Source organism: Microtus oregoni, unplaced genomic scaffold (assembly GCF_018167655.1).
Source record: "Microtus oregoni isolate MIOR12 unplaced genomic scaffold, Mior012 000016F_ref0000370, whole genome shotgun sequence".
Taxonomy (NCBI): Eukaryota; Metazoa; Chordata; class Mammalia; order Rodentia; family Cricetidae; genus Microtus; species Microtus oregoni.
The window spans coordinates 17,972,296-17,999,143 of record NW_024543075.1 but is presented as its reverse complement, the minus strand read 5'-3'; the positions used below and the strand labels follow the sequence as shown (position 1 = coordinate 17,999,143).

Here is a 26,848-nt window from a genome sequence, read left to right as displayed (position 1 = left end):
AATTAATTAAATGTTCTAATAATTTAGAACTCTGTTGACGTGAGACATGGCTGCTCCTGGCAGCACTAAGCTATTCCCGAGAGAATGATGGGCACTAGAGACACCCCACATGGAGCCTGTTTTCTTCTCGGCATGACTGCCTATTGGACAAAGAACTGCGCTTGCCTTGACTGTGACAGTAAACACACTGTCCAAACTGGACAAGCAGGATACAAGGAAAAGCAATTGCTGAACCTTGCCAAGACAGGGTAGGACAGTCTTTTGAATTTTCCTGCTTCTGAAAATGGTCTGTCAGATATTCTACGCCTATAGCCAAAGTTGGCTGCCCCAACGTTGCAGAGAGATTTTAGGTGACTGTTGAGGGAGCCAGTTGTTTCTGTCATTTCTTGTACCTTTTGGAAGTCACTTGCTTGTACTTCCTTCTTACTCAGGTAATATTATTTTCCTTCTCAGGACTTTGATGGGGTTAAAGACTAGATAGTCACCGTCACTGTCCTCTCATATCTTCACTAAGGTATTTTAGGTACAAGACTTAGACTCCTCAGGATAGGACAGCTGTTGGAATAATCTGTAATTTGCCAATTACCTATAGACTAGACATTTTTAAAATTTTTTATGATTTATTTTTATTTTATGTGCATTGGTGTGAAGGCGTCAGATCCCCTGGAACTGGATTTTCAGACAGTTGTGAGCTGCCATGTGGGTGCTGGGAATTGAACCTGGGGCCTCTGGAAGAGCAGTCAGTGCTCTTAACTGCTGAGCCATTTCTCCAGCCCCTAGCCTAGACATTAAGCAAGTGTTTCTTTCTTGATGTTGCTCTTGCTGGTTGCAGTTCTATTTTTATGTATGTTATTACCCTTTCCTGGACAAAACTTAATAGTTGTTCTTATTGTATATAGTTTTGTTTAGAAGTTTCTTATTTAGACAAAAAGGGGAAGGGTAGTGGGTATTTGCCCTATCCATGACCTTGGGCTCTTTGGCCCAATAGACGCGTGGAGTTTCTTGTCTGCTGATGTAACTGCTTTAAAAGAAAGAGGGGGCAGGCTCTCACACTCTCACGTGGTGGTCAGAGATCAGACTGCTGGTCCATTCATCTCCAGACAGAGCAGAAGACCTCAGCGGCTATATCCTGTGAGTCTTTCCCTAATAAATCCCAGACACCCATTTGAACGGGCTGCTGTGGGATTCGCCTGTATTTGCCTACACATGTGGGTACCGGAAGAGTGAGCTGGATCCCCTGGAACTGGAGTCACAGACCGTCCTGAACTGCCATGTGGATGCTGCTAGCTGGATCCTGCTCCCTTGGCCGAGGACCCATGTGTTTTATTTCTGAGCCACCCCTCTAGCCTCAGAAGTGGAAATAATTGTTATTGGCTATCTTAGTAATTCTTATGTAGACCAGGGGGTGCAGCTTAGTTTGTAGAGTGCTTGAGTAGCAGAGTCCAGACCCCTGGATTTGATCCCCAGAACCACATAAACTGGGTGAGGTAGCCTGTATTCATAATCTTATCACTTGGGAGGTGAGGGCAGGAGTTCAGGGTCAACACCTTGGCTGTCTGTCAAGTTGGGACACACAGGCAACTCCCTCCACCCTCAATCTCATCTACAGTTAGGGGGAATGAATCAGGGCTAACATAGCATTTGCAAAGTGCAGGGGCTCTGAGACCTTCACAGTCCTGTAGAGAGACGTCCAAGGGAGGCAAGACAGCTGTTCAGTTCAGCATGGCTCGGTAGCCAGTGTGGGTTCGAACTTAGATAAAGTCTGACCCCAAGGAGTTTATTTCAAACATAGTTAAGCACAGTGCAATTTGGTGAAAACTTATTCTGCTGATAATTAACCCAATCCTGCAATCCTGTGTACACAACAAAGCACACATAAATTTCCTTGACGAACAAAGTAAGCTAAACACAGATCAGAATGGTTACACTGACACTCTGTGAAGTCCATAAAGATGGGTTCTAAAGACAGAAAAACAAATTTACAACTCTCTTGGAGAGTGGAGGCAAGTCTCTAGTCAAACAGATGGAGCCAGTGTCACCGGGCTAATAAACACGCCTGCTTCCAGGCTTCTGGGCAGGTAACCGGGCTGATAAACATGCCTGCTTCCAGCCTTCTGGGCAGGTAACAGGTGTAGCATTTCTTCCCTTGAGGGAACAGCCCTGCGTGTTAATGTTCCAGGTTCCCTCAGTGCAGTGGTTCTCAAACTTTTCATTACTATGACCCTTTAATACAGTTCCTCATGTTGTGGTGACCCCGACCATAAAATTCAATAATTGCTACTTCATAACTGCAATTTTGCTGCTGTTATGAATCATAATGCAAACATCTGTATTTTCTGATGGTCTTAGGTGACCCCTGTGAAAGGGATTGAGACCCAAAGGTTGAGAACTGCTGCCTATGGTAAAGTCGGCAGAAACATTGTAGAGGAAGGTTGTGTTTGTGTTCAGATGTCATAGTCTTTTTATACACAGAGTGTGACTTTGTCTGAAATTGGTGTTTCGTGAAATTGTGCTGAACCGGACGACAACACCACAGCCTCACTATTGGTGCCACGCTGGTTCCCTGCAACACCAAGACTTCAGGAAGGAGCGTGCAAGCCAGCTGCTAGGAACTGCCTTTCCCTTTTCACTGCCACACTCGATGGGGAAATAGAATTGGCAACCCCTTTGTGTCAGAACACGAAGTCCCCTCATTTACACGTCTAATACCTTCTAACAGATCCACCTGGCTTCTCCGCACCCCTCCCTGTCCACGGCAAACACTTAGGTTTGCACCCACACTAAGAAGGTAAAGGAGTCAACTTGACCTAGAGGGAGGAGCTTTGCCCAGATCTTCCAGGGTGACAGGGTGGAAAGTAGGATGCTGACTTGGGTTTTTCATCCAGCAAAGCCTCCTTCCAGACATTAGGGCAGGTTGTTAAACATCTGAGGTACCAGATTCTAAAAAAACCAAAAACTTTTAAAAAAGCTTTTAAAACAAAAACCTCTTGTCCACAGTGCACTCTACTTCTTTCTTCTCTTTTGGGCTCAGTGGTAGGTCTCACGACAGCTGGGATTCTAAGATCTTCACTAGCCTGTCTGGTCATATGTTTCCAATTTCCATGTTCCTTTTGTTTTGAGATAGGTACCAATATGCAGCCCACTCTGGCCTGGAACCCACTATCTTCCTGCCTCAGCCCCCAGGGCTGAAATTACAGTCACAGTTGGCTCAGGTTTCTATTTCCCCTTCTTCTCTGCCTAGAACTGTCTTTATCGCAGACGCTTCTTTCCATCATCGCTCCTCTGTTTGGCCTTCCAACCTGGGCTCCTAGTTTCACTTCCTCTGGGAGACTTATGGCCTCATTGGAGAATTTTCTTGGTTTTTGTTGACTGTTCTTTCTACAGTCTGTCAAGTGCACTGTGCTGGAGGAGGGAAAATACCATGCGCATCGTCCAGCCCTCTGAGCCTGCTTCCTTTCACGTGAATGAAGCGCTCTGCGAGCTGAGACCGTCGTGGGCTGCGATCTTCTCTGTTCACATGCATAAGGAGCAAAGGGAGAGGGCGCTTTCTCCACCTAGGATCCCGAGTCCCTTAGAACGACTTTTCCTGCACCCGCACTCCAGACCGCAACGGCACCCGTAGACTGCGCTTGCTCCAGCTCTTGGCCCCGCCCCCGGCCTGGCCGCGCCTGCGCAGCTGCCCTCGCTGGCTTCCGGGTGGAGAGTGCGCGCGCGATGGGGCGGAGGGTGGACGTCGCGGAGTAGCCGCGGCGAGTGGGCGTGTGCGCCGAGCGGTCTGGCGCCCGCGCTGGAGTCGTGGGGTCTCTGAGAGCCGGTCCGGGACGCGGAGAGAGCCTGCGACCGCCACCCGCGTCCGCTCACTGGCATGTCGGCCGAGGCCTCTGGCTCGGAGGCGGCTGAGGCCGAATGCCTGGAGTCCCCTAAGCCCTCGGGTGTGGAACCCGGCTCCCCCTCGTACAGTCTGAAGCCCCTGACCCCGAACAGCAAGTATGTGAAGCTGAACGTGGGCGGCTCGCTGCACTACACCACGCTGCGCACCCTCACTGGGCAGGACACCATGCTCAAGGCCATGTTCAGCGGCCGCGTGGAGGTGCTCACAGACGCCGGAGGTATGCGTGTCGCCGGTACACGTGCTGCCCTCCAGCCCCCGGTTCGTTCCCGGCTCCCCCGTCCCATCTTACCTTTTCCTTGTTCAAAGTCTCCCTCCTTCCCCAATCCTTTCCTTCCAGCAGTGACCTCTGCCAAACACTCCATTGCCGATTATCTTCTCGTCGCCCCCTAGTTCAAAAAGCCTGGGAACCTGCCCCCAGACAACCTTTACCACTTTCTTCCTACCGCCCAGCCTTTTGTTTGCCTCCCTGCCTTAGAACCGCCACCAGGTTCTAACCGAACGATCTTGTGTGTCTGTCTCTAACACATGCCCCTGCCACTCTCTAGGAATCATCGTAAATGTGGATTGTAGAAGGAGAAGAGCTGCTTTAGGTTTACCGGGGACCAGAGTGAAGGGTGCAGCTCTCCTTGGCAGGTGAACCTTAACCTTCTCGGAGTGTTGCCTTTAAATTTGGGACCCACTTGCTGTAGGATAACCTTAAAGGGAAGAGTTAACGAAGATTATGAAAGCAAACGCTTAGGAGGTGAAGTTCAGCCTTTAAATACTAAAGATGAAAAAAAATCACCTATTTGATAAGTATTTGTGAAGTGCCAGTTAGTGCTAGAGAAGGGTTGGTTAAGGGATCTGATGAGTCTTGAGGAGTTAACCCCCTCGGGGTATTCAGGGAGGGCATTGAGTGGGAATGACCAGGAAGCAAGAAAACCACAGGTAATCACAGAGAGTAAGTTCTTTGAATAATGTGATTATTTTATTATTCTGGTGAACTGAAGGCTTGAGGTGGACATTTTCATTAAGTGAGTGGCTAACATTAATAGAAAGGGTTAAGTTTATTGATAGGTAATTCGGTAAGAATTTTCCATGGTAAACTGGGCTTGGTGGCACGTGCCTATAATGCTAGCTCTCAGTCTGAGCTACAGAGTAGCCTTGAAAACAACTTCCTAAATGGCACCTTTAATCTCAGCATCAGGAGGCAGGTGGATCTCTGTGAGTTCGAGGCCAGCCTGGTCTACAGAGTGAGTACAGGACAGCCAAAGCTTCACAGAGAAATCCTGTCTTGAAAAACAAAAGACTTGCCCATGGTGAGAGCTTCCTGATTGTCCAGCAGACTTGGGAGGGAGTTACTCTGTGACAGGCGTGTGTATAACTCACTGGAAGATGTTTGAAAGAGTTCTTGGATGTGGCAGAGGTTTGAAACAGATAAGTATTTAGGTTTTCTTTTTGCTTTGGAATTGGTTTTCTAAAAAATACCTATTCAATCTCCCACCAATCCATCCTTCCTTTTGCCTTTTCCCACTCCACCAGGTTGGGTGCTGATTGACCGGAGTGGTCGTCACTTTGGTACAATTCTCAACTACCTGCGGGATGGGTCGGTCCCACTGCCTGAGAGTACCAGAGAACTCGGGGAGCTGCTAGGTGAAGCTCGATACTACCTGGTGCAGGGCCTGATTGAAGACTGCCAGCTGGCACTGCAGGTGAGAGCCGCCCCCACCTTCTGAGTCCTTGCACTCCCGTTCTTGGGAGAACTAGCCGCTAGCTATTACAACAGAGGTAGGAGGAGACGGCCTAGAGAGCCTGGCTCGGATGGGGCATAACCCCCAGGCTTTTGGGATTTGGGGTACAGTCTTCCCAAGCATCCCTGCTGCTTGAGGCAGGGCGACAATGCACCTGCTGTCAGTACAGTTGTCCTTAGAAATACTTGCTCTGAGCCGGGCGGTGGTGGCGCACGCCTTTAATCCCAGCACTCGGGAGGCAGAGGCAGGCGGATCTCTGTGAGTTCGAGACCAGCCTGGTCTACAAGAGCTAGTTCCAGGACAGGTTCCAAAACCACAGAGAAACCCTGTCTCGAAAAACCAAAAAAAAAAAAAAAAAAAAAAAAGAAATACTTGCTCTGTGCTTGCAGCTGTTCCTACCCAGTTGTGCTACCACCTGAGTGACGTCATTAAACACAACCCCAGTTCATCCTCTCCTTTGCTCTGAAGTCTTGAGTAGTTCTCCAGGCTGGTGTGTGTGTGGGGGGGGGGGGGGGGGGGGGGTTTTCCTCAATTTATATAACTTAAAATTTTGGTTTCTTAGTGTGTGTGTGTGTGCGCCACAGTTGGGGTGCTCGTGGAGGTCAGTCACAGGGCAGCTGTCTGCCCGGGTTCTCCTTTTTCACAGTGTGCATTCAGGGGTGGAGTACTGGTCATCGGGTTTGGCCACCGAACCCTTTCACCAGCCGGCTCCCACCACATCTCAGTTTAAGTTAGAATGCAATAACCTCCATGATCTGGTCCTGCCCTGGGAGACAGCCCACCCCCACCCTGTTTCTTCCAACCCTTCAGGGCTTCTTTATTTATTTGTTTTTTCAGTGGTGAAATTTTTTCCTCAAATGAAGTGTCACAGCAGTGGAGCCATAGTCCAAAAACAGGGCTGGGGATTCCAGGCCCTCCCCATCCGCTCTGTTCCACTTCTGCAGGTTCTTGGGATCCCCTTGGGATCCCGGCCACCTCTGCCATGCCTAGTAACCTTGAGCCTGTCAGCTCCTGCCTTTTGCATTCTGTTCTCATGTTCCAAAAGATAAGAACAATAAATACAATGTAGTAAGTTTTAATCGAGTTTTTGTGTTGTCCGGGTTTTTTTGTAATAATTACAGAAGTAGATTGTACATTGTATGTCTTGAATGCCAGTTGCAAATTAAAAAGTGGAGACTGAGCTATAATTCAAAGCATTTTGTGAAGGAGCGCTGTTAATAAAATGTCCCTTAATATATCGCTTCCTTCACTAGCCCCCATCTCTCTTATGTTTGAGTCCTATTACACTTATTTTATGACCCATTAAAGAGTTACCATGTGGCAATTTGAAAAATACTGAATTGGAATTTTTTAAAATATAGTTTTTTGGGAGTGGCATGTGCCACACCTAAAGTATAGAGGCTAGAGGCCAGCTTTGGAGAATGGATTCTCTTCTACGTTGTGGGACCCAGGGAGGGGGAGGTCAAATTCAGGTTGTCAGAGTCTGCCTCCTTCCCCTCTGAGCCACCTGGCTGGCACTGACCTATATCTTTTTTTTTTTTTTTTTTGAGACAGAGTTTCTCTGTAGCTTTGGTGCCTGTCCCGGAACTAGCTCTTGTATACTGACCTATATCTTGGAAGTACAGTTCTGCTCAGTCATTTTATCTTACATTTTTCTTTTTTTTTTTTTTTTTTTTTTTTTTTTTTTTTTTTTTTTTTTTTTTTTTTGGTTTTTTCGAGTCAGGGTTTCTCTGTGGTTTTGGAGCCTGTCCTGGAACTAGCTCTTGTAGACCAGGCTGGTCTCGAACTCACAGAGATCCGCCTGCCTCTGCCTCCCAAGTGCTGGGATTAAAGGCGTGCGCCACCACCGCCCGGCTTTTATCTTACATTTTTAAGACAGAGTCTAACTGTGTAGCTCAGGTTGTCCTTGATCTGAGGATCCTCCTGCTTCAGTCTCCAGAGTCCTGGGGTGACAGGTATGCAAGCTTAGCTCTGCTCTGAAGTGAAGTTGAGCTGATGTCATTGCACACCTGCTGTGTTGGGAGGGATTTTGCTGTCTGCTTGTTGGTTGGTATATCTTGTGCCCTTAGTTACCCTATATAGATAGATACAAAGAAACATTAGGGATGCATTCAGAGCCAGTGTGTTCAGTTCAGCTTCAGGTTATCTGACTCCCAAGTGTGGCACTTCCTTTCCATGTTCCAGCAGCTTCTTCCCACCCATCCCTCCAGCTCAACTAGTCCTCAGGGCATGCCAGAGTGTCACTGGTCTAGGCAAATCTTTTTCTCTTTCAGTTTTGTTCCCCTCCCCTTCATGCCCAATCTCTTGTCCATTTTCCTCACTCCTACCCGTCAGATCCTAATGTGCAGATACATATGCTTGGATACTTTGAAAAACTAAAGCATTTGTGTATATATGCTTTTGGTGTGCATATGTTTACATAAATATCGCTTAGTTGTTACTGTTTCTCACTCAACCACTTCTCAGGATCTAGTCACACTCTATGCTGACTGCTCACTGTAGTCATACATTCTCCCGAGTTTGGAGCTTGCTTTCTCTTTCCTGTCCCACAAACAGTGCCACTGTGGGCATCCTGTGTCCCCTCTGGTCCTATTCGAATTTCTAAAATTATAGCTAGAGAAGTACTAGGTCACAGGACACTTGCAAGCCAGATTTCAGTCTTCTCAGATGGTTCCATTGCTTTGTCCTGACAGGCAGTACCTAAGAAACCTCATTCTGGCGATTCTCAGTAATCCTTGGCATCCTCCCCCTTTCTAATTTTACCACACTGATAGGTGTGGAGTGATCTCATTGGACTTCGCCAGCTTCTTTTTACTAATGAGTTTGAATATCTTTCTCATATATACTCACTCGCCTTTTTAGAGTCCCCTTCTGCAATTGCTTTACATATTTATCTGCTGTTCTCCCCAGTTTCTTGTCTTGTCACTTAAAGGGAGACCCTTGACTATTTTAATTAAGTCATAGATATAAGAGCATGTATTACCATCCTCTAAAGCATACTTCATATGAAAAAGTTGACTACCATGCCCTGAACCAGAAGATACTTCGATTGCCAGTCATGTAATGTAATCCTAGCAGTCAGGAGGCAAAGGTAGTAGGATTGTACACTCAAGGCGACCAGCAAGAGTTACATAGGAGGTGGGCATAGTGGTACACACCTTTAATCTCAGCACTGGAGAGTCAGGCCAACAGATCTCTGAATTTCAGGACAGGACAGCCAGGGCTACACAAAGAAACCCTGTCTTTTTTTTCTAAGAGTTACATAGGGTACCCCATGCCAAAAAAACTAACAAGGCTAGTGGTGGCACATGCACTCAGGAGGCAGACAGATTGAAGGTGATGACCTAAGTCACAACGATCCCACACCAGCTTGGAATTATGATTAATAGAATGGTTATTTATTTAAAGGGGAAAAAACTTACAGATCACCGTCCGAGACAACAGCCCTCTGCGCAATCAGGAAGGGAGTCTAGTCGCCAGAAGAAGTGGCTGCTTTTTTAAAGAGAGAGACCACGCCCCAATGGGCTGGTATCTCAGCGGCTATTGGCTGGAGGAGCGGAAGGACCTCCCGCAACAGACAGATCTCTAGTTTGAGGCCAGCCTGGTCTACAAAGCGAGTTCTAGGACAGCCAGGACTACACAGAGAAACCCTGTCTCAAAAACCAGAAAAAGAAACAAACAAACAAAAAAAACTTCCAATTTTTTCTGGCTTTCAAGGGTTGGATTTAGATATTGTCAGTATTTTCTCTTAGAATGTCATTTATCTGAAGTAGAGGTGTATGTGTGTATGTGTTTATTAAATTTTATTCAGTTTGGTGTGTGGGTTTGCGTGTACCACAGTGTGCATGTGGGAAGTCAAAGAGCAACTTGTAGGAGTCAGTTCTCTCCTTTCAACATGTGTGGCCTCGGGTCTTTTTTTTTTTTTTTTTGGTTTTTTCGAGACAAGGTTTCTCTGTGGTTTTGGAGCCTGTCCTGGAACTATCTCTGTAGACCAGGCTGGTCTCGAACTCACAGAGACCGCCTGCCTCTGCCTCCCGAGTGCTGAGTGCTGGGATTACAGGCGTGCGCCACCACCGCCCGGCCATGTGTGGCCTCGGGACCAGACTCAAGGCTGTCAGGCTCGGTGAGCTGCATCTTTATATGCCGAGCCGTTTGCTAGCCCGAGATTCTTGAATTTTAAAATTACAAATAGCCATATATTTGTGTATATATGTGTGTGTGTGTGTGTTACATATGTGTGTGTTTGTGTGAATGTGTACACATGTGTGCATATGAGTGTGGAGACCAGATGTTAACATCAAGTATCTGATGTGGGAAGTCCTGTATATGTGTTGCTTTTATTGGTTAATGAATAAAGCTGTTTTGGTCAGTGGCTTGGGAGTATTCCTAGCTAGCTCTTACATGTTAAATTAACCCATTTCTATTCATCTATGCCACAAGACTGTGGCTTACTGGTGTGGCATGTTACTCCTTCAGCGGCTTCATGGCGTCTCCTTCAACTCCACTCTCTCTATCTCTGTTAAGATTTCCCACATGGCTTTACTCTGCTAAGCCATTGGCCAAAAATGCTTTAGTCATCAACCAATAAAAGCAACACACACAGAGAAGGACATTCCACATTAAGTTTCTTCCTTGGTTACCTTCCACATTATTTTTTGTTTGTTTGTTTTTCGAGACAGGGTTTCTCTGTGGCTTTGGAGCCTGTCCTGGAACTAGCTCTGTAGACCAGGCAGGTCTCGAACTCACAGAGATCCGCCTGCCTCTGCCTCCTGAGTGCCACCTTCCACATTATTATCTCTGATTTATATATTTGTTTGTTTGTTTGTTTATTTATTTATTTATTTATTTTTGAGGCACTGTTTCTCTATATAATAGTCCTAGCCATCCTGGAACTACCTCTTGTAGATCAGACTGGCATGGAACTCACAGAGATCTGCCTGCCTCTGCCTCCCAGGTGCTGGAATGAAATTAAAGGCGTGCACACCACCCTCTGCCCTTTATTTTTTTTTTTCCTTTAATTTGAGGCAGGGTCTTACTTTGCTATTGTTCTTGCCCTGGAACTTGCTATGTAGGCTGGTCTGGCCTCAAACCCCAGAGATCTGCTTCTGGCTCCTGAGTGCCAGGGTATCTTATTTACTCTAAGACAGGGTCTCACGGAAGCTGGATTTACTGACTTGGCGAGGCTTTCTGCCAGTGAGCTCCAGGGACTTGCCTGTCTCCACTGCCTGGCTGTGGAGTCACAGATGTGGAGTCACGGGCTGTCTAGTGGATACTAGGACTCTGAACTCAGTGCTCAGGGTTGTATGACAGGTACTTACTGACTGAACCATCTCTCCATCCCAACACCTATTACTTTTAAAGCAGTATTATTATCAGTATTATCAACTATAGAAATTTGGGAAATGGATCACCAAAAAATAAAGCACCAATTTTTTTTTTAGTTTTTTTGTCTGTATGCATTTTGTGTATGTCTGTTTACTAATGTGGCATATTGTATGTACTGTTTTGTATACTGCTTTTATTTCTTTTGACATTGTTAATAATTGATAACTTTATATGTCAATAAAGTTTTAATCTAACATCCCGTTTCTCCAGTTCTGCCTGAAATATGGTAAGCAGTTCATTTAAAGCAAGACCTGTAGTCAAGCTTTACGTTGTGTCTTCTGATGTCCTCTAAGTCTCTTCCCACCTGGACCGGCCTGGTTTTTTGTTTGTTTCTTGTTTTTCTGATAAAGCTGAGTTTTTAAAGACACTGCCTGTACAACGGTCTGCTTACCAAATTTGCCTGATTGTTCAGTCCTGGTATCATTGGTACAAACCCTGATATGTCCTGAATTTCCTGTAAATTATACCATAATTTAAAGGTTTGATGTCAGCATTTTGGATAGAGTACATTCTAGGAGTGTGATATTATTTCATACTGTATTCCATCAAGACTCCCATGATGTGGCTAATATGACTGATGTGCTCACACTTGACCCCTGAATTCAGATGATAAGTTGAGTCCTCCACTGTAGTTACATTTCCTGTTGCCAACTATAAATTCATCTGTGTGATATTAATTTAATTTGGGTGTTGTGCAAGTGTCAGTTGTCTGTCGACAACATACCAATTGCTGTTCCTCCCCTGAGCCAGTCAATTCATTAGGGTTATGGGATAACTACAGGGTTAGCATTTCTTCAGTGTTGTTCCATGGCTCACGTACAAAGTTGTGCTTTGCACTATCAACTGAGCGACTCTTGACATTAATATAGTCAAAATATCATTTTCTCCAGTGGTGTATGTATCCCTTGCTGAGTGGGCAGGAGGGTTTCTTAGGTTTTTTCCCTATTCTACTTTTATTATTAGCTTTATAATTTTATATACAGGTGTTTTATATATAGACTTTTGTTTTGTTTTTGTTTTTTTTTTTTTTAAATATTTATTTATTTATTTATTATGTATACAGTATTCTATCTGTGTGTATGCCTGCAGGCCAGAAGAGGGCACCAGACCTCATTACAGATGGTTGTGAGCCACCATGTGGTTGCTGGGAATTGAACTCAGGACCTTTGGAAGAGCAGGCAGTGCTCTTAACCACTGAGCCATCTCTCCAGCCCCCTTGTTTTGTTTTTTTGAGACAAGATTTCTCTGTAGCTTTGGAGCCTGTCCTGGAACTAGCTTTTGTAGACCTGGCTGGCCTTGTGAACTCACAGAGATTCGCCTGCCTCTGCCTCCCAAGTGCTGGAATTAAAGGCCTGGGCCACCACTGCCCGGCTATATAGACTTTAAAAAAAGAGTCTGTATGTATATTTTCTCTGCATTGTGTGTATGTGAACCACATTCATGCCTGGTGTATTGGATCCCCAGGAGCTGGAACTTAAGTTAAGGATGGTTGTGAGCCATCATGTGGGTGCAGGAAACTGAACTTGGATCCTCTGCAAGAACAGAAAGTGTTCTTAACTCCTGAGCTATCTCTCCAACCCAGCCCCTCATGTGTGACATTTTAATCTCAGTGAAACTCACTTTTGTAAATGTAAATTATGAAGGGACTTAACTCGTGTGTGTGTGTGTGTGTGTATGTGTGTGGTTTTTCAAGACAAGGTTTCTCTGTAACTCTAGCTATCCTGCATCTCACTTTGTAAACCAGGCTGTCCTCGAACTCACAGAGATCTGCCTGACTCTGTCTCCCCAGTGCGCTGATTAAAGGTGTGCACCAAGCCTTTAATCCCAGCACTTGGGAGGCAGAGGCAGATGGATCTCTGAGTTCGAGGACAGCCAGGACTGTTACAGAGAAACTTGTCTTGAAAAAGCATGAATGAACGAATGTGTGTGCCACCACTGCTCTGCTTTTTAACTCCTTTTTTGTTTTTTAATTCTACATAGAGTAAGTTAGTTTTCCAGGTACCATCTATTAAGCGGTTTTTGATAGCTAGTATCCAACATGGCCACCAGTGATTTTTTTTTTTTTTTGCCTCCCTGGGATTCAGGATCTCATTTGGTCCCCTCTCACACGGAATAGGATTGACACATGCAACCATGTTGTAGAGGTACATAGTTTAACTGCAAAGACAGGGTCTCAAGTAGTTGCCAGCTGACTTTGAACTCATGATCCTTCTATCCACCTCCTAAATGCCAAGCTTTCAGGTATACAGCACCACACTCAGCTCTGAGGTGTGACTTTTGAAGCGAGGTCATAAGAGGCATTCACTCTAGTAAGCAAGCCATTATATGAGGAACCCCAACAGCCCTTGGGAAGTTGTGCAGGTGAGAAACTGGAGCTTGCTGTCAAGAGACTCCCGACTATGTGGGCCAGCTTTATTGGAAGCAGATCCTCTAGGTCCAGTCAAGTATTGAAAGGATGCACTCCTGGCCAGCATCTTTTTTGTATTGTTTTGAGACAAGGCCCTCTTATCTCCGACTAACCCTGAACTAAGATCTTCCTCTTCTCACCTCTCAAAGACTGGTATTACAGCGTGTGCCACTATAGCCAATTGTGGCCATTATCTAGACTGTAGTTCCTGAGAGACCATGGGCCAGTCTGAAGTTCTGACCCTTGGAAATTTAAGGAGGCAATAATAAATGGTTGTTGTGTGGGCTGCTATGTTTGTAACAGATTGTGCTGTTGCTTCCAGACACAACAGGATTGACACACATGAACACAAGCTACGCCCAGTACAGGTCCAAACCAGACAACTTCCAGCACTGAAAAGGGGAAGTAGATACAAAGACCCACCCCAACCAAGAATCTATTTGCAGTGGATACCTTTGGGGAAAGGAAGAATCAGTGCTCTCCAGTGGAGTGTCACTGGGTATGTCAACCACACTGCAAGGCACTGTCCAAGAACAGACTCCATGGTTTTTGTTTTGTTTTGTTTTCTGTCTTACTGGTTTCTGTCTGTCTCTGTCTCTCTCTCTCTCTGCTTTGTTTTGTTTTTTGAGACAGGGTTTTTCTGTGTAGCTTTGGAGCCTGTCCTGAAACTCACAGAGATCCGCCTACTTCTGCCTCCCGAGTTCTGTGGGATTAAAGGTGTGTGCCACCAGCACCCAGTCAGGACCTTCTTTTTTTTTTTTTTTAAATATTTATTTATTTATTATGTATACAATATTCTGTCTGCGTGTATGGCCAGAAGAGGGCACCAGACCCCATTACAGATGGTTGTGAGCCACCATGTGGTTGCTGGGAATTGAACTCAGGACCTTTGGAAGAGCAGGCAATGCTCTTAACCTCTGAGCCATCTCTCCAGCCCCCCAGGACCTTCTTTTGTAGCACAAGCTGAACTCATTAGCCTCCTGCCTCATCCTTCTAAGAACTTCTGCAGGAATGTGCTATTCATCTAAGGACAGCTCTTCTGAGAAATTTAAGATTGCAATGTCCTGATGGGTGCACCTTTAATCCCTGCACTCACAAGCAGAGGCCTTACAATGAGATCGAACCTAAAAAAAGTAAAAAAATTTAAAAAACAGCTTAAGGTGTGCCTCTCAGCAGCCTGTTTACAAGCCCAAAGTAGTCAAAAGCTCTTTTTTGTAGAGGTTATAGGTGTGGGTTTTGTCTTATAACATGAGCCCCAAGGCTTAGAAGACAATAAGTATCTAAGACGTTGGCAGGGACATCACCTGCCTGGACTGAAAAAGGCAGGGAGGTTGAAGTGAGGGAGGGCTTTGGACAGGGAAACTCATGCATGTGAGAAGCAGGCCGAGGAAACCAAGGCTCTGCCAGCTCCTGGGGAAAGAGTGATACCTCTGGGCATCAGGACCGTATGCATGGGGACTGGTTAGGGTGGGCATCAGTGGGTTCTCAAGCGTTTGTCCCAGTGATTTGCAAACTGTAGGACCAGTGGCTTCTATATGACTTCCAGTTGCTGTTGTCCCACCCCTTTGAAGAAGGACATTCCTAGTGGGTGAGTGGAGGAGACTACGTGGCTGTAGTTCACAGCTGTTCAGGTAGAAAGCAGAAATGTCCTTCATGAGCCAAAGTTGGTGAACTGTACCCAGATGGCCTCATCCCAACCTGGACCTGGTTTAGATTTTCTGTACTTTGAACTGCCAATGTAATGGATGAGACTTGGAGAATCCTAGGAGTGTTTTTGTTTTGTTTGAACATGTGAATCCATGGACGTGACAACAGAGCCAACCTTGAGACTTAAGGCAAATAAAACTAGTCATAAAGGACAGTGAGACATCCATCTTTTGCATTGTTTTCTGTAGAGAAACTAACTGTTATACAGATACTCAAGCAGACCCACAGAGAGCTCCAGGTGGCAGTGCATCAGCCGTGTTTCTCAGCCAGTGATCCTCAAGAGGCAGCCATGCTTCCAGATGTCTGCAGCCCTGCTGTGCAAGCCTTCATGGGAAACCTGTGCCAGGGGGCCCCAGCCACTCCCGAAGGAGTTCCTGATCACGGGAAAAGGAAATCATAGATACCTTTTGTTAATTTAAGCTATGATGTTTGGGCCTTTTGTTACACAGTGATAGGTAACCCTTGTGTGTGCACTCTGCTTCCTCCGCGGTCCTCAGATGTGCACACTCATCTCTTTCCAGGTTCTGTGTGCTTCATTGTAAGTTTCATCTCTGCACCAAAACTACTGTTTTCATTATTTTGCCTCCATAGTATATCTTTATGTCTTACAGAGTTTGGTGCTTCAAAATTGACTTAGTAATGGCAGACTTTTATGCCTCTGTTGTTTATTTTTTTGTTCTTGTGTTTTGAGATAGTTTTATTAAGTAGGCCAAGCTGGTTTCAAACTTGATAACTATTTGCCTCTGCCGCCCAAGCCATTCCTGGCTTTTCGTTGTTGTTTTTGTTTTGAAACAATATTGATGCAAAGTCCTAGATAGCCTCAAATTCTCTAATGTAGATCAAACTAACCTTGCGTTTGTGGCTGTGCTCAACATCTGTCTTCTAGGGTTATGGGTGTACTGATTTCATCTAATTTCTTTGAGAGTGAGGTCTGGGTATGTTGTCTAGGCTGCTCTCATGTTCCCATGTTTAAGCAGTCTTCCCACTTCAGCCTCTTTGTAGCTGGGCCTTGAGGTACCTGCTGCCATGCTTGTCTCTCCATGTTAATTTTATACACACATCAGAAAACAAAGGAGTAAAAAAATACCTCTTAGGTGGACACGGTGGTACACACCTTTTATCCCAGCACTCAGGAGGCAGAGATAGGTGGATCTCTAAGTTCGAGAGCAAACTGGTCCACATAGTAAATTTGAGGCCAGCCAGAACTATAGAGAGAGCCTGTCTCAAAACAGATGAATGAACGAGCAAACAGAACTCTTAAGAAACAGGAGAAAAAAAAAAGAGAGAAAGAAAGAGGTAGGGCCGGGTGGAGGTGACGGTTGAAGTGTGCCTTTAATCCCAGCCCTCCGGTGGCAGAGGCAGGTGGATCTCTGTGAGTTCAAGGTCAGCAAAGTCTACAAGAGCTAGTTCCTGGACAGACTCCAAAACTACAGAGAAACCTGTCTCAAAAAAACAAACCAAGCCGGGCAGTGGTGACGCACGCCTTTAATCCCAGCACTCGGGAGGCAGAGGCAGGCGGATCTCTGTGAGTTCGAGACCAGCCTGGTCTACAAGAGCTAGTTCCAGGACAGGCTCCAAAACCACAGAGAAACCCTGTCTCGAAAAACCAAAAAAAAAAAAAAAAAAAACCAACCAAACAAACAAAAACAAAAAAAGAGTGAGTTCCAGGGCTACATGGAAAAACTCTGGCTTGAAAAGCTAATAATAATAATAATAATTCTGTAATTCGTCTCAGAATTTATAGCATTAGAAACAGACATGTCCAACATTTGGGTGGTTTTTTTTTTTTGTTTGTTTGTTTTTTCGAGACAGGGTTTCTCTGTGGTTTTGGAGCCTGTCCTGGAACTAGCTCTTGTAGACCAGGCTGACCTCGAACTCACAGAGATCCGCGTGCCTCTGCCTCCCGAGTGCTGCTGGGATTAAAGGCGTGCGCCACCACCGCCCGGCCATGTCCAACATTTGGGAAGTTGAGGCAGAAGGGTTGTTTAGGGTTTTCTTTGTTTGTTTTTCTTGTTTTTGAGACAGGCTTTCACTCTGTAGATCAGACTGGTCTCATTCACAGAGATGTATCTGCATCTTCCTCTCGAGTGCTGGGATTGAAGGTGTATGTTCCATTATTGGAAGGCTGAGGCAAGAGATTGTAAATTCAAGGCCAGCCTGAAAGCTGTCTCAATATTTTAAATTTTAAATTAAATTTTAATTTTTTAAATATTTACATATTTATTTATTTATTCATTATGTATACAATAATCTGTCTGCATGTATGTCTGCAGGCCAGAAGAGGGCACCAGACCTCATTACAGATGGTTGTGAGCCACCATGTGGTTGCCGGGAATTGAACTCAGGAACTTTGGAAGAGCAGGCAATGCTCTTAACCACTGAGCCATCTCTCCAGCCCTTAAGTTTTAATTTTTAAAAAGGGTGAAGGGAGGACTGGAGAGATGGCTCAGCAGTTAAAAGCACTGACTGCTCTTCCAGAGGTCCTGAGTTCAATTCCCAGCAACCACATGGTGGTTCACAACCATCTGTAATGAGATCTGGCACCCTCTTCTGGCCTGAAGGCATATGTGCAGGCAAGAACACTATACATAATAAATAAATAAATCTTTTTTTAAGAAAAGGATGAAGGATATAGGTCAGTGATGATAGAATACTTGCTTGGTATTCCCTCATGGTCCTGGGTTCAACACCCAGCACTGCAGAAACAGCCTCATTGTACTCAGCCAGGCTTATTCATTCAGCAAATGTATGCTGATCATCACCAGGACAGTTCTCAGGAAAACAGACCATAAATATAAAAACAGCTGCAGACTTAAGTGCTGTGAAGAAAAGGAACCAATAATCTGAGCCCAAGGAAGCTATGGTAGCGAGGCGCTGGGGTGGGGCTGGCCCCGTGGGGTCAGCATGCTGAGCTGAGAACTGAAGGGTTAGCCGGCTTTGCACACGGGTCAGTGAAGCATGCCCCAGGCGGGCCAGCCAGTGCAGAGTCGGGAGGACACAGCTGGGTGGCTAAGAAACAGCAAGTTGGCAGAGCAAGGGTACAATTGTGGGGAGGCACCAAAGCCCAGCCAGTACAGGGACCTGCTAAAACTGTAGTGGTCACATCCCTGTGAGCCTTAGAGACACTTAAGAGCGTGTTCAACCCCCACGCAGCTTCAGAAGGCCTTTATTTAAGTGGAGTGAGTGAACGCGTGCTGTCCTGCTAATCACCTTCTACTTCCTCCTCAGCAAAAACGGGAGAACCTGTCCCCACTGTGCCTCATCCCCACAGTGACATCTCCCCGGGAAGAGCAGCAGCTCCTGGCCAGCACCTCCAAGGTGAGGCCCTAGAGCCCTGTGGTGAAGGGGGGAGGGGGACTGAAGGCTGCTGTTCTCTCTTGACTCCACTCTCCTTCGGCTTTCCCCTGTAGCCTGTGGTGAAACTTCTGCACAACCGCAGTAACAACAAGTACTCCTATACCAGGTGAGAGCTGGGAGACGTGGGTGTGTTTGCGTGTGTCCATGCACTGGGCAGAGGCATGGGTGTGTCTGCGTGTGTCCACTCAATGGACAGACACATGGGTATATCTGCATGTGTCCACACAATGGGCAGAGTCGTGGGTGCATCTGCGTGTGTCCATGCACTGAGCAGAATCCTAGGGTTGAGCGGGCTCTGCTTCTGTCTCCTAGAGGATTATGGTTACATGAAGAGACCACAGAATGCCTGCCTTTTGAATGCCCCATTCCAGCTGTGCCACCTGCCATCAGTAAAGGAGGTTTAGGCCAAGACTATGATACTGGCTGGCATAGGTTAGCTCCTTATTTTCCAACGGGATTGGTCTCAGTGTATCTGTTGACTATCACTCTCTCAGTGGTCTGAGGAAGTGTTGATCTCCATGCCGAGATGATACTGTGGCACTAAGGGACAAAATAACCTGCTCAATGTTGCTCAGTTAGAATGTAGCAAAGCTGACAGCCTGGTTGAAGACCCGCACCGGAGCCTCTGCCATGCGGTGATTTTCTTGGCAGATGCTTCCCTTCAGAGGGGCCTACACAGTTGGAAGTCCCCTGCAGGGCAGGGCTGGAGTGCTGGGAATCTGGGCCCCTCTGTGGGAGCTGAGGGAGGGAAGACAGCCAGTCATCTAACGCCTGATGGACCCTGCTCCTCAGCACTTCAGATGACAACTTACTGAAGAACATCGAGCTGTTTGACAAACTGGCCCTGCGCTTCCATGGCCGGCTGCTCTTCCTCAAGGATGTCCTGGGGGACGAGATTTGCTGCTGGTCTTTCTACGGGCAGGGCCGAAAAATCGCCGAAGTGTGCTGCACCTCCATAGTCTATGCTACAGAGAAGAAGCAGACCAAGGTCAGAGGGGATCAGAGAGGGGTGGGAGGTAGGACCTGGACCTGGGACAGAGGCAGATCAGTGGGTCAGGCAAGGGCAGGATCTTTGGTGGGCATCAAGGACCAGAGTTCTAGGACCAGGGCTGTATAGCTTGGTAGGTCTCACTTCAGTGACCTCTATTTTTCTGCCCATGAAATGAGGCTGAGATTAGAGCCCCCTCTTTTTTGCTTTGATTTTGGTGCTGGGATTGAGACCCCGGCCTTGTTTAGATAGAGCATGATTGGTTTTGTTGTTGTTGATTTTGTTTGTTTTTATTTTTTTTTTCAAGATAGGGCTTCTCTCTGTAACCAAGGCTGTCCTGGAACTCACTCTGTAGACCAGGCTGGCCTAGAACTCACAGAGCCTCCTGCCTCTGTACTGGGATTAAAGGCGTGTGCCACCACTGACCAGCCAGTACCCAATCTGTGTTATGCACTGCCCCAGACTTCAAACCACAGACAGGGCATGTTGAACAGTGCAAGTCCGTCCTCAGTAGGATGTGATGAGAATCCTTCCCTTTTCCCTGACAGCTAATGAACTTAGGCGTTCAGACCCAAGCCAAGCATCATTTCTCTCTGGACACCTTTGCTCTTGAGATTTCAATATAATTGCCCTAGACAAAGCTGGTCAACTCCCTTTTTAGTTGACAGAGTGTTGTAGTGTAGTGTAGGACAATGGCTGCAGAGCAGTGTTGCAGCTTTTCCTTTCTGATGCCCCCTAGCCACTGTTAGCCTGGTACCTGTGACTTAGTGGAAGTACTAAGAAACATTGATCAAAGGAATGAAACAGGTGCTCAGCTTCCAGAAGCTGTTTTTTTTTTTTTTTCTCCTGCAATTAGGAAGATACAAGCGGATAGAATGTATTTTAAGGGAAAGGCATGGTAGGTACCCCTGTGAGTTTACCCAACTGAGAGGCAGTTTTACTCAGTTATACTGGCTGGTCTTGTGCAAGAGGACTGCAAGTTTAAGACCATCTTGGGCAACCTAGTGAGACTCTATCTTAATTAATTCAGTAATAAGCAAATACAGTTATGGGTGTAGCTCAGCAGTAGAAGGTTCGGTATTCTTGAGCCTCTGAGTTCAGTCCTCAGTACTGTAAAGAAGGAAAGGCAAGCTGTATTCATTATATCCTTCCTTCCAAGACTGCCCAGTAAAATCCTCTTTTCATACTTCATTCCCATGCTTTTCTTCATCGCTTTGTCTTGACATTTGAGACAAATTCCTGACCAAACCCTTCCCCTCCTTGCTGCTGCTCCTCAGTGTGTTTTCTTTGTCTCCTTCCTCCCTCTCAAGGTGGTCAAACACCACATTTTTTGCAAGGCCTTGCCTGAACTCTCTAGAAAGATGAAACACTCCTGGGAAAGGCCATTCTCATCCCTTTTTCCTTCTTTTCTTTTTCAATGTCATCATCTGACTTAATGTATATTTTAGGAAGTGTGTGTGTGTCTTCCCCTAGACTTCCGGGCTGCTGAGAACAAGCATTTGTTATCCCTGCTGTATTCCTGATGCTCAGAGCAGCCTCCGGGATAGTGGCAGTACTCAGGACTTGATACATGAAAGAGCATTCCAAGAGACTGGGCAGTGAAGGATAACTGCCTGCCTTCAGGCCTGGAGGGGAGACCACAGAGGAGCTGCTGGGGAAGGATTATGGGACTGGGCCAGAGGGTAGGAGCTACAGGTTGCTGGCCTTTTGCAGGTGGAATTCCCCGAGGCTCGGATCTTCGAGGAGACACTGAACATCTTGATTTATGAGACTCCCCGTGGCCCAGATCTAGCTCTCCTGGAGGCCACAGGAGGTGCAGCTGGAGGTGGTGGGGCAGGCCGAGGGGATGATGAAGAAAACAGAGAGCACCGTGTCCGGAGGATTCATGTCCGCCGCCATATCACCCACGATGAGCGTCCTCACGGCCAACAGATTGTCTTCAAGGACTGATCTTTGATCTTTCGCCTGCCTTCCTCTTGCTTCTGGAACCCAGTCCCTCTCTCCCTTTGCCCCGGCTCTGCTGGCCAAGTCGCGGGTCTTCCCTCTTCCCTTCATTGCATGCTATGTTCAGTGAGGCCCTTTCTAGTCATTGCCACTCACTGCTAACAACATGGTACATTCCAGCATTCCCCTCAGGTGGGTCTCTTCGGAAAGCCAGCGTCCACCCCTTTTCCACATTCTTGTTCTGCTCTCTTTCTCTTACCATCTGGTTCAGAATGACGCAGAATCCCCCTTCTCTTTTGTTAATACATTGAAAACACATGTAGACACCTGAGAACCATCAGCCACATTCCAAGCTGCTTTCTGCCCTTGCACAGAGCAGCCCCCTCCCCTCCTGTCTCACCATCCCCTACCTCCTTAACTTTGTACTAGGCTGGCCTGGACCTGTACCAGCTCGGCTGTCTTGATCTGGTTCATATTATTTATTATTTTAATTTTCTATTAAATTATTGGAATAAAGTTGAGCTGAGGGTCTGCTGCTGACTCTTGGGTGAGGGATGAGAAGATGACTTGCATTAAGGAAGATGTCTGGCTGTTAGCATGGCAGAAACACGAGCCCCAGCCCTGAGCCCTAACCTGGGACTGGTAACTGGGAAGGAAGGAGGCAGGAGGTGGAGAGGATTCCAGATTTGTATTTCAGTGTTGGCACACCCTGCTGCCCCCTCCTAGTGGAAAGGAGGTCCTGACCACCACGCAAGCCATCCTTGGGTGCAGCATCATCCAGCTCAGGTGCTGGGAGGGAGCCACTTCTCTCAAGGGTCTGGTGCGAAGACAAAGTCAAGAGCTTGGCGTTCAGCCCCAGCCACGTTGGGGTGCCAGAGATCCACAATGAAGACCACTCGAGGCCCATCTTCAGGGGACCCTAGGGCACATAGGGATGGAGACAGCAGCTGATAGCAAGTACTGCTCTGCCAAGGTGTTCCTATCAGACACTGAGGAAAGCAGTACAGTACCAGGCCCTGGCCACTATTTCATTTAAGGCAGGGTCTCATCATGTAGCCCAGCCTTTGAACTCAGCGTCCTAAGTGCAGGTGCTGAGTTTGCAGGTGAGTGCCAGCATTCTCATACCAGGTTAGAACTTTTTATTGGTAACTCTGTGCCTAAAATGGGCACATTGTATACCAGCTAACTGAGACGTAAGGTTAGGTGAATGCCTGCGGTCCCACAGCAAGAGTTGGGCAGGAACGCAGACAGTAGCTCATAGTCCTGTGCAGATAGCCATATACAATCATTGGTAAGGAAGGCAGATGCCTCATAGGTGATTAGAGAAGCTATGATTTGCCCAAGGCTATATAGCACCAAAATGGTACCACTGAGTCAAGGTTGACTGGAACTCCTCAGCTCTTTGGTCCCTTAACCCCAACCCAGCAGAATGAGTCCCGTTACCATTATGAGCCACTGTGTGCAGGAAGGAGTCGTCCACCAGGAGACAGTGCCCTTCAGCCCAGCACTGAGGCTCTCCACCAACAACCAGCTCACAGCCAGGGGGGATCTTCAGGCCTGTGAGAAGAGAATGGACATCTACCACTCCTGCCTGTGTTCAGGAAGCCTACTTACTCAGTGGGCCTTACAGGAAGGGTCTGTGGTCCTCAAAAGTGCCAGGGGTACATTGACAACACAGTCCTGTCTGCAGGATGCTAAGACTGAAGTGCTGCTGAAAGAACCACATGGTGGCCGGGCAGTGGTGGCGCACGCCTTTAATACCAGCAGTCGGGAGGCAGAGGCAGGCGGATCTCTGTGAGTTTGAGGCCAGCCTGGTCTACAAGAGCTAGTTCCAGGACAGGCTCCAAAGCTGCAGAGAAATCCTGTCTCGAAAAACAAAAGCCACAGCCGGGCCATGGTGGCGCATGCCTTTAATCCCAGCACCTGGGAGGCAGAGGCAGGCGGATCTCTGTGAGTTCAAGACCAGCCTGGTCTACAGAGCTAGTTCCAGGACAGGCTCCAAAGCCACAGAGAAACCCTGTCTCAAAAAAAAAAAAAAAAAAAAAAAAAAAAAAAAAAAAAAGGCCACGTGACATTTGGAGAAAAGCTCCTCTGAGCAGTCTCCTGGACTTTCTGTCAGTTCAGCTCCAGAACCTTCTCCCAGGAGGTATAGCCGCTGGCTCCAGCCTGACCTCAGTCAAGTGTGCTGAGAAAACTGAGCCAACTCTGACGGCAAACAAGGCATTCCAGAGGTGGCATTTGGAAAAGTCCTTAAGACTGACTAGTGTTCTCAACATTACTAAGATAAAAGTCTAACGTGTTCATGGTGTCTGTAGGGAGCAGCCAGAAAGCCTTTGTGAGTGGGGGAGGGGAATCTGGACTTGATTGTGAGGCCAGGGTGCCCCAAAGCATAAGACACATCTATCTGATAGCACAACAGAGATTCAGGGCGAGCCAAAGTCATAGCGTAGAATATCAACCATAACATTTTTTTCTGGTTTTCTTTTAATCTTTAGAACGTTAAAAAGAAAATCTCAGGTCTGTCTACCTAACATCTCACTAACATTGTTACTTATCAGTGAAGAAGCCTAGATAAAGTAGGCCAAATATATGGCGAACACCTTCAGTCCCTGCACTCAGGAGGTAGACGACGGACGATCTTGGTGAGTTTGGGCCAGCCAGAACTATATAGTAAGAGCCTTTATCTCAAAAAACAAATTGGGGAGCTGGGCGGTGGTGGCACACGCCTTTAATCCCAGCACTTGGGAGGCAGAGGCAGGCGGATCTCTGTGAGTTCGAGACCAGCCTGGTCTACAAGAGCTAGTTCCAGGACAGGCTCCAAAACCACAGAGAAACCCTGTCTCGAAAAACAAAGACAAACAAACAAACAAAAACAAATTGGGGTGGGGGAGGGGGCTAGAGTGTCTCACTGTACTCCCTAAGACTAAGTCAATAAAGAATGTCAAGACCCAGGCTTGCCTCAGGCTCCCAGGTGCTGAGATTACAGGCGTGCACCACTACTCCTTCCTCAAGGCTTTCTCCTTATAGTTTAAATTTGGGTTTCAGAGTATTTTCTCTTGAGGGCAAGTAACAGTGACCATTTACAATGAGGATTTCTTTTCAATGAAAGAAAAGGGGGTGGGGAAGAGTGAGAATCAGTGTAGAACACACTGCAAGTCGTCACTGACAGGATAGCTTGTATGGAAGTGGAACTCAGGAGATCCGGTTGGGGAAGATTCTGAGAAGAAAGGCTTGATGGGAACCATAGTGCAAAAAGATCCAATGGCCAAGGGTAGGGAAGGAGAAAATGGGGAGGCAAGGATTGTGGACAGGATATACTCACCCAGATGGCATCTAACCCGAGCATTGGTGGGTCCACAGCGGCCCTCAAGCCGGGCCCCAGGCAGGAGAACGGAAAAGCCAGCATTGCCGAAGGTATTGGCACTCATGAAGCTCCGCAGCCCCCTCAGTGCGCGATAGGCTCCTGGGCACCGCCGGCAGTTGCTGGGTTGGCACCGGCCTGCTTGGTACAGCAGGAGCTGGTAGCACCCAGGGGCCAGGGATTGGGACCAGCCCCGAGGCGGAGGGGTAGTCCCTGAGAAGTCCCAACTCACAGCCCCAAAGTCCCGCAAAATGGCGGGGAAGCTGCTCTGTAGGAGTTCCACGTCATGCTTCTGGGCATCACGTGGTACAAAGGGGGACGAAGGCAGGTCTGGTAGAAAAAGTAGGCCTGGGCGCTGAATGCCCAGGAGCCCTGTCCCTCCTGCCAGGCCAGAACCTCCATGAGCTGCCCGCCTCACTCTGCCCATCCCAGCCCAGGAGTAGCGCCTGGCATAGGCCCGAAGTCGCCGGCTAACTAGACCTTCTGCCCTGGGTCCTTCCCCAAGATCCCCAGAGCCCCTTGGGCCCATCTGAGAACATACCTCAGGCCCACCATTAACACCTCCAGCTTGGCTCCCAGCCCCCAGGGCCTGCATGTCTTGGGAACCCAGACGGTAGCAGTACCAAAGGAACAGAGAAGTGAGGGCTCCCAGGAGCACCGTAAGAGCTGAGGAACCTAGGGGCAGTGGCCATGGAAACACGATAGGCAAAGAGGCCCTGGCCAAGGGGCCTGCATCTTCTAGACCCCAGCTCCCGGGTCCCCCCAGTTCTTCCCTTGTCCCCTCGATGACTGCTTCCTGGTTCCTGTCCTTCCACATCCCTACTCCTGCTCCCTCTCTCCTCCTGCAGGCCACTTGACAGCCGGTTCCCTCACTTCCCTCTAGTTCTCCCTTCTCCTCTTCCTTTTCTTTCTCTATTTGACTGTCTCCGCTCTGAGATGGCTCTAGTCCTCTTTCTTCTATGACCCCTCTCTTCTTTCTCTTTCTCCGTCTCCTCTCCCTCTGCTTCTCCTCTCTCTCCACCGTCTATCTCCCCCTCACCGCTCCTCCCTCCACTGCACTCCTGCCCCCCCTTTTTCTAATCTACCCCGTCTTTTTCCTCTAGTTCCCCTGACAACAGCAGTCCCTACTCCATCAGACCTGCAACCCCACTCTGTAGCGGCTTCTTTCTCCTTCCTCTTTCCTCCTCCTTGTCCTGTCTTCCCCCTCGACCTGCTCGGGTCTGTCCTCTCTGGTTCCTGGTCTCCTACACACCCCTTCCTGGGCGCCCACTCACCCTGACGTCACTCCTTCCCGCAGCCCTCTCTGCTTAGCTACCCACGACCCCTCCCAGAGGCAGCCGCAGCACAGCCCTGGGGGGAAGGGAGACTTCTCTCTAGATTGGCCTCTCTAGACCCCCACCCCCAGCCCTGACCGAGCGCCACGTGGGGTACAGGGGCACAGTGCCAACCTCCAGCGGCCCCGCAATGCGAAAAGAAGGGCGGGGCAGGCTCGGGGGCGGGGCGAGGACGCTGACCGGCGCGCGAGGCCGGTGCTCCGGGACTGCGAGGTGGGCCGTAGGCCTGCGGGTCCCTGGAGAGGTCGGCCTGTGACTCCCCTTATCCCGGGCTTGGCTTCGCCAGAGCCAGCACCCGGACGCGGGATCGGGAAAGCCGCTTCAGCCAATCACCGGCCTCGAGGCTCGCCCGCGCAGGCGGGGCCGAGGAGCTGTCCGCGCGCCGTGGTGCTGAAAGGGCGCCCGCTCGCTGCGAGGCAGAGCCGGGAGATCGCGAGTGGCAGGCGCCGGGCCACAGGCCGCTGTCAAGTCGTGTGCAGGAGGAGGACCCTCAATCCATACCCCTCAGACTCCTTACAACGTGGATCCTCCTCTTTTCCCTGGAGGAGGGGCGAGCCCATCCCACCTGAGTTTCTATAAAGGACACAGTGAAGGCCCTCGGGGAGGTCCGGGTGTGAATAGAGGACATACTGGACAGGCCAGGAAGGCGCGAACCAAGCTGCTGCCCCCACTCGGCTCCCTGGGAAGACCAGGTGCAGATTCCAGATGTGCTGGAATGGCGCCGGGAGAGAACCTAATTACTA

The 26,848-nt window shown here is 48.0% G+C and overlaps 2 protein-coding genes across 7 annotated transcripts; one reads left to right on the top strand and one right to left on the bottom strand.

The window, feature by feature from the left end:
- Window positions 1-3,672: 3,672 nt before the first annotated feature.
- Kctd13 (potassium channel tetramerization domain containing 13) lies at window positions 3,673-21,931 on the top strand. The gene is made up of 6 exons (XM_041666135.1): window positions 3,673-4,109; window positions 5,414-5,583; window positions 18,350-18,439; window positions 18,532-18,584; window positions 19,271-19,466; window positions 21,180-21,931. The coding sequence occupies exons 1-6, from the start codon at window positions 3,866-3,868 to the stop codon at window positions 21,414-21,416; spliced, it is 990 nt and encodes a 329-aa protein (XP_041522069.1). The 5' UTR covers window positions 3,673-3,865; the 3' UTR covers window positions 21,417-21,931.
- Asphd1 (aspartate beta-hydroxylase domain containing 1) lies at window positions 21,929-26,840 on the bottom strand. Of its 6 annotated transcripts, XM_041666130.1 has the most exons (5): window positions 26,736-26,840; window positions 26,220-26,495; window positions 24,733-25,446; window positions 22,854-22,967; window positions 21,929-22,329 (listed from the first exon to the last, which is right to left on the bottom strand). In XM_041666130.1, exons 3-5 carry the CDS (start codon window positions 25,364-25,366, stop codon window positions 22,220-22,222), a joined length of 858 nt encoding a protein of 285 aa, XP_041522064.1. In that variant the 5' UTR covers window positions 25,367-25,446; window positions 26,220-26,495; window positions 26,736-26,840; the 3' UTR covers window positions 21,929-22,219. The 6 variants fall into 6 exon arrangements, with proteins under 6 accessions (XP_041522064.1, XP_041522068.1, XP_041522065.1 ...); XM_041666134.1 differs by lacking the exon at window positions 26,736-26,840 and having other exon boundaries at window positions 24,733-24,909; window positions 26,220-26,361; XM_041666131.1 differs by lacking the exons at window positions 26,220-26,495; window positions 26,736-26,840 and adding an exon at window positions 25,910-26,213.
- Between the last annotated feature and the right edge of the window lie 8 nt (window positions 26,841-26,848).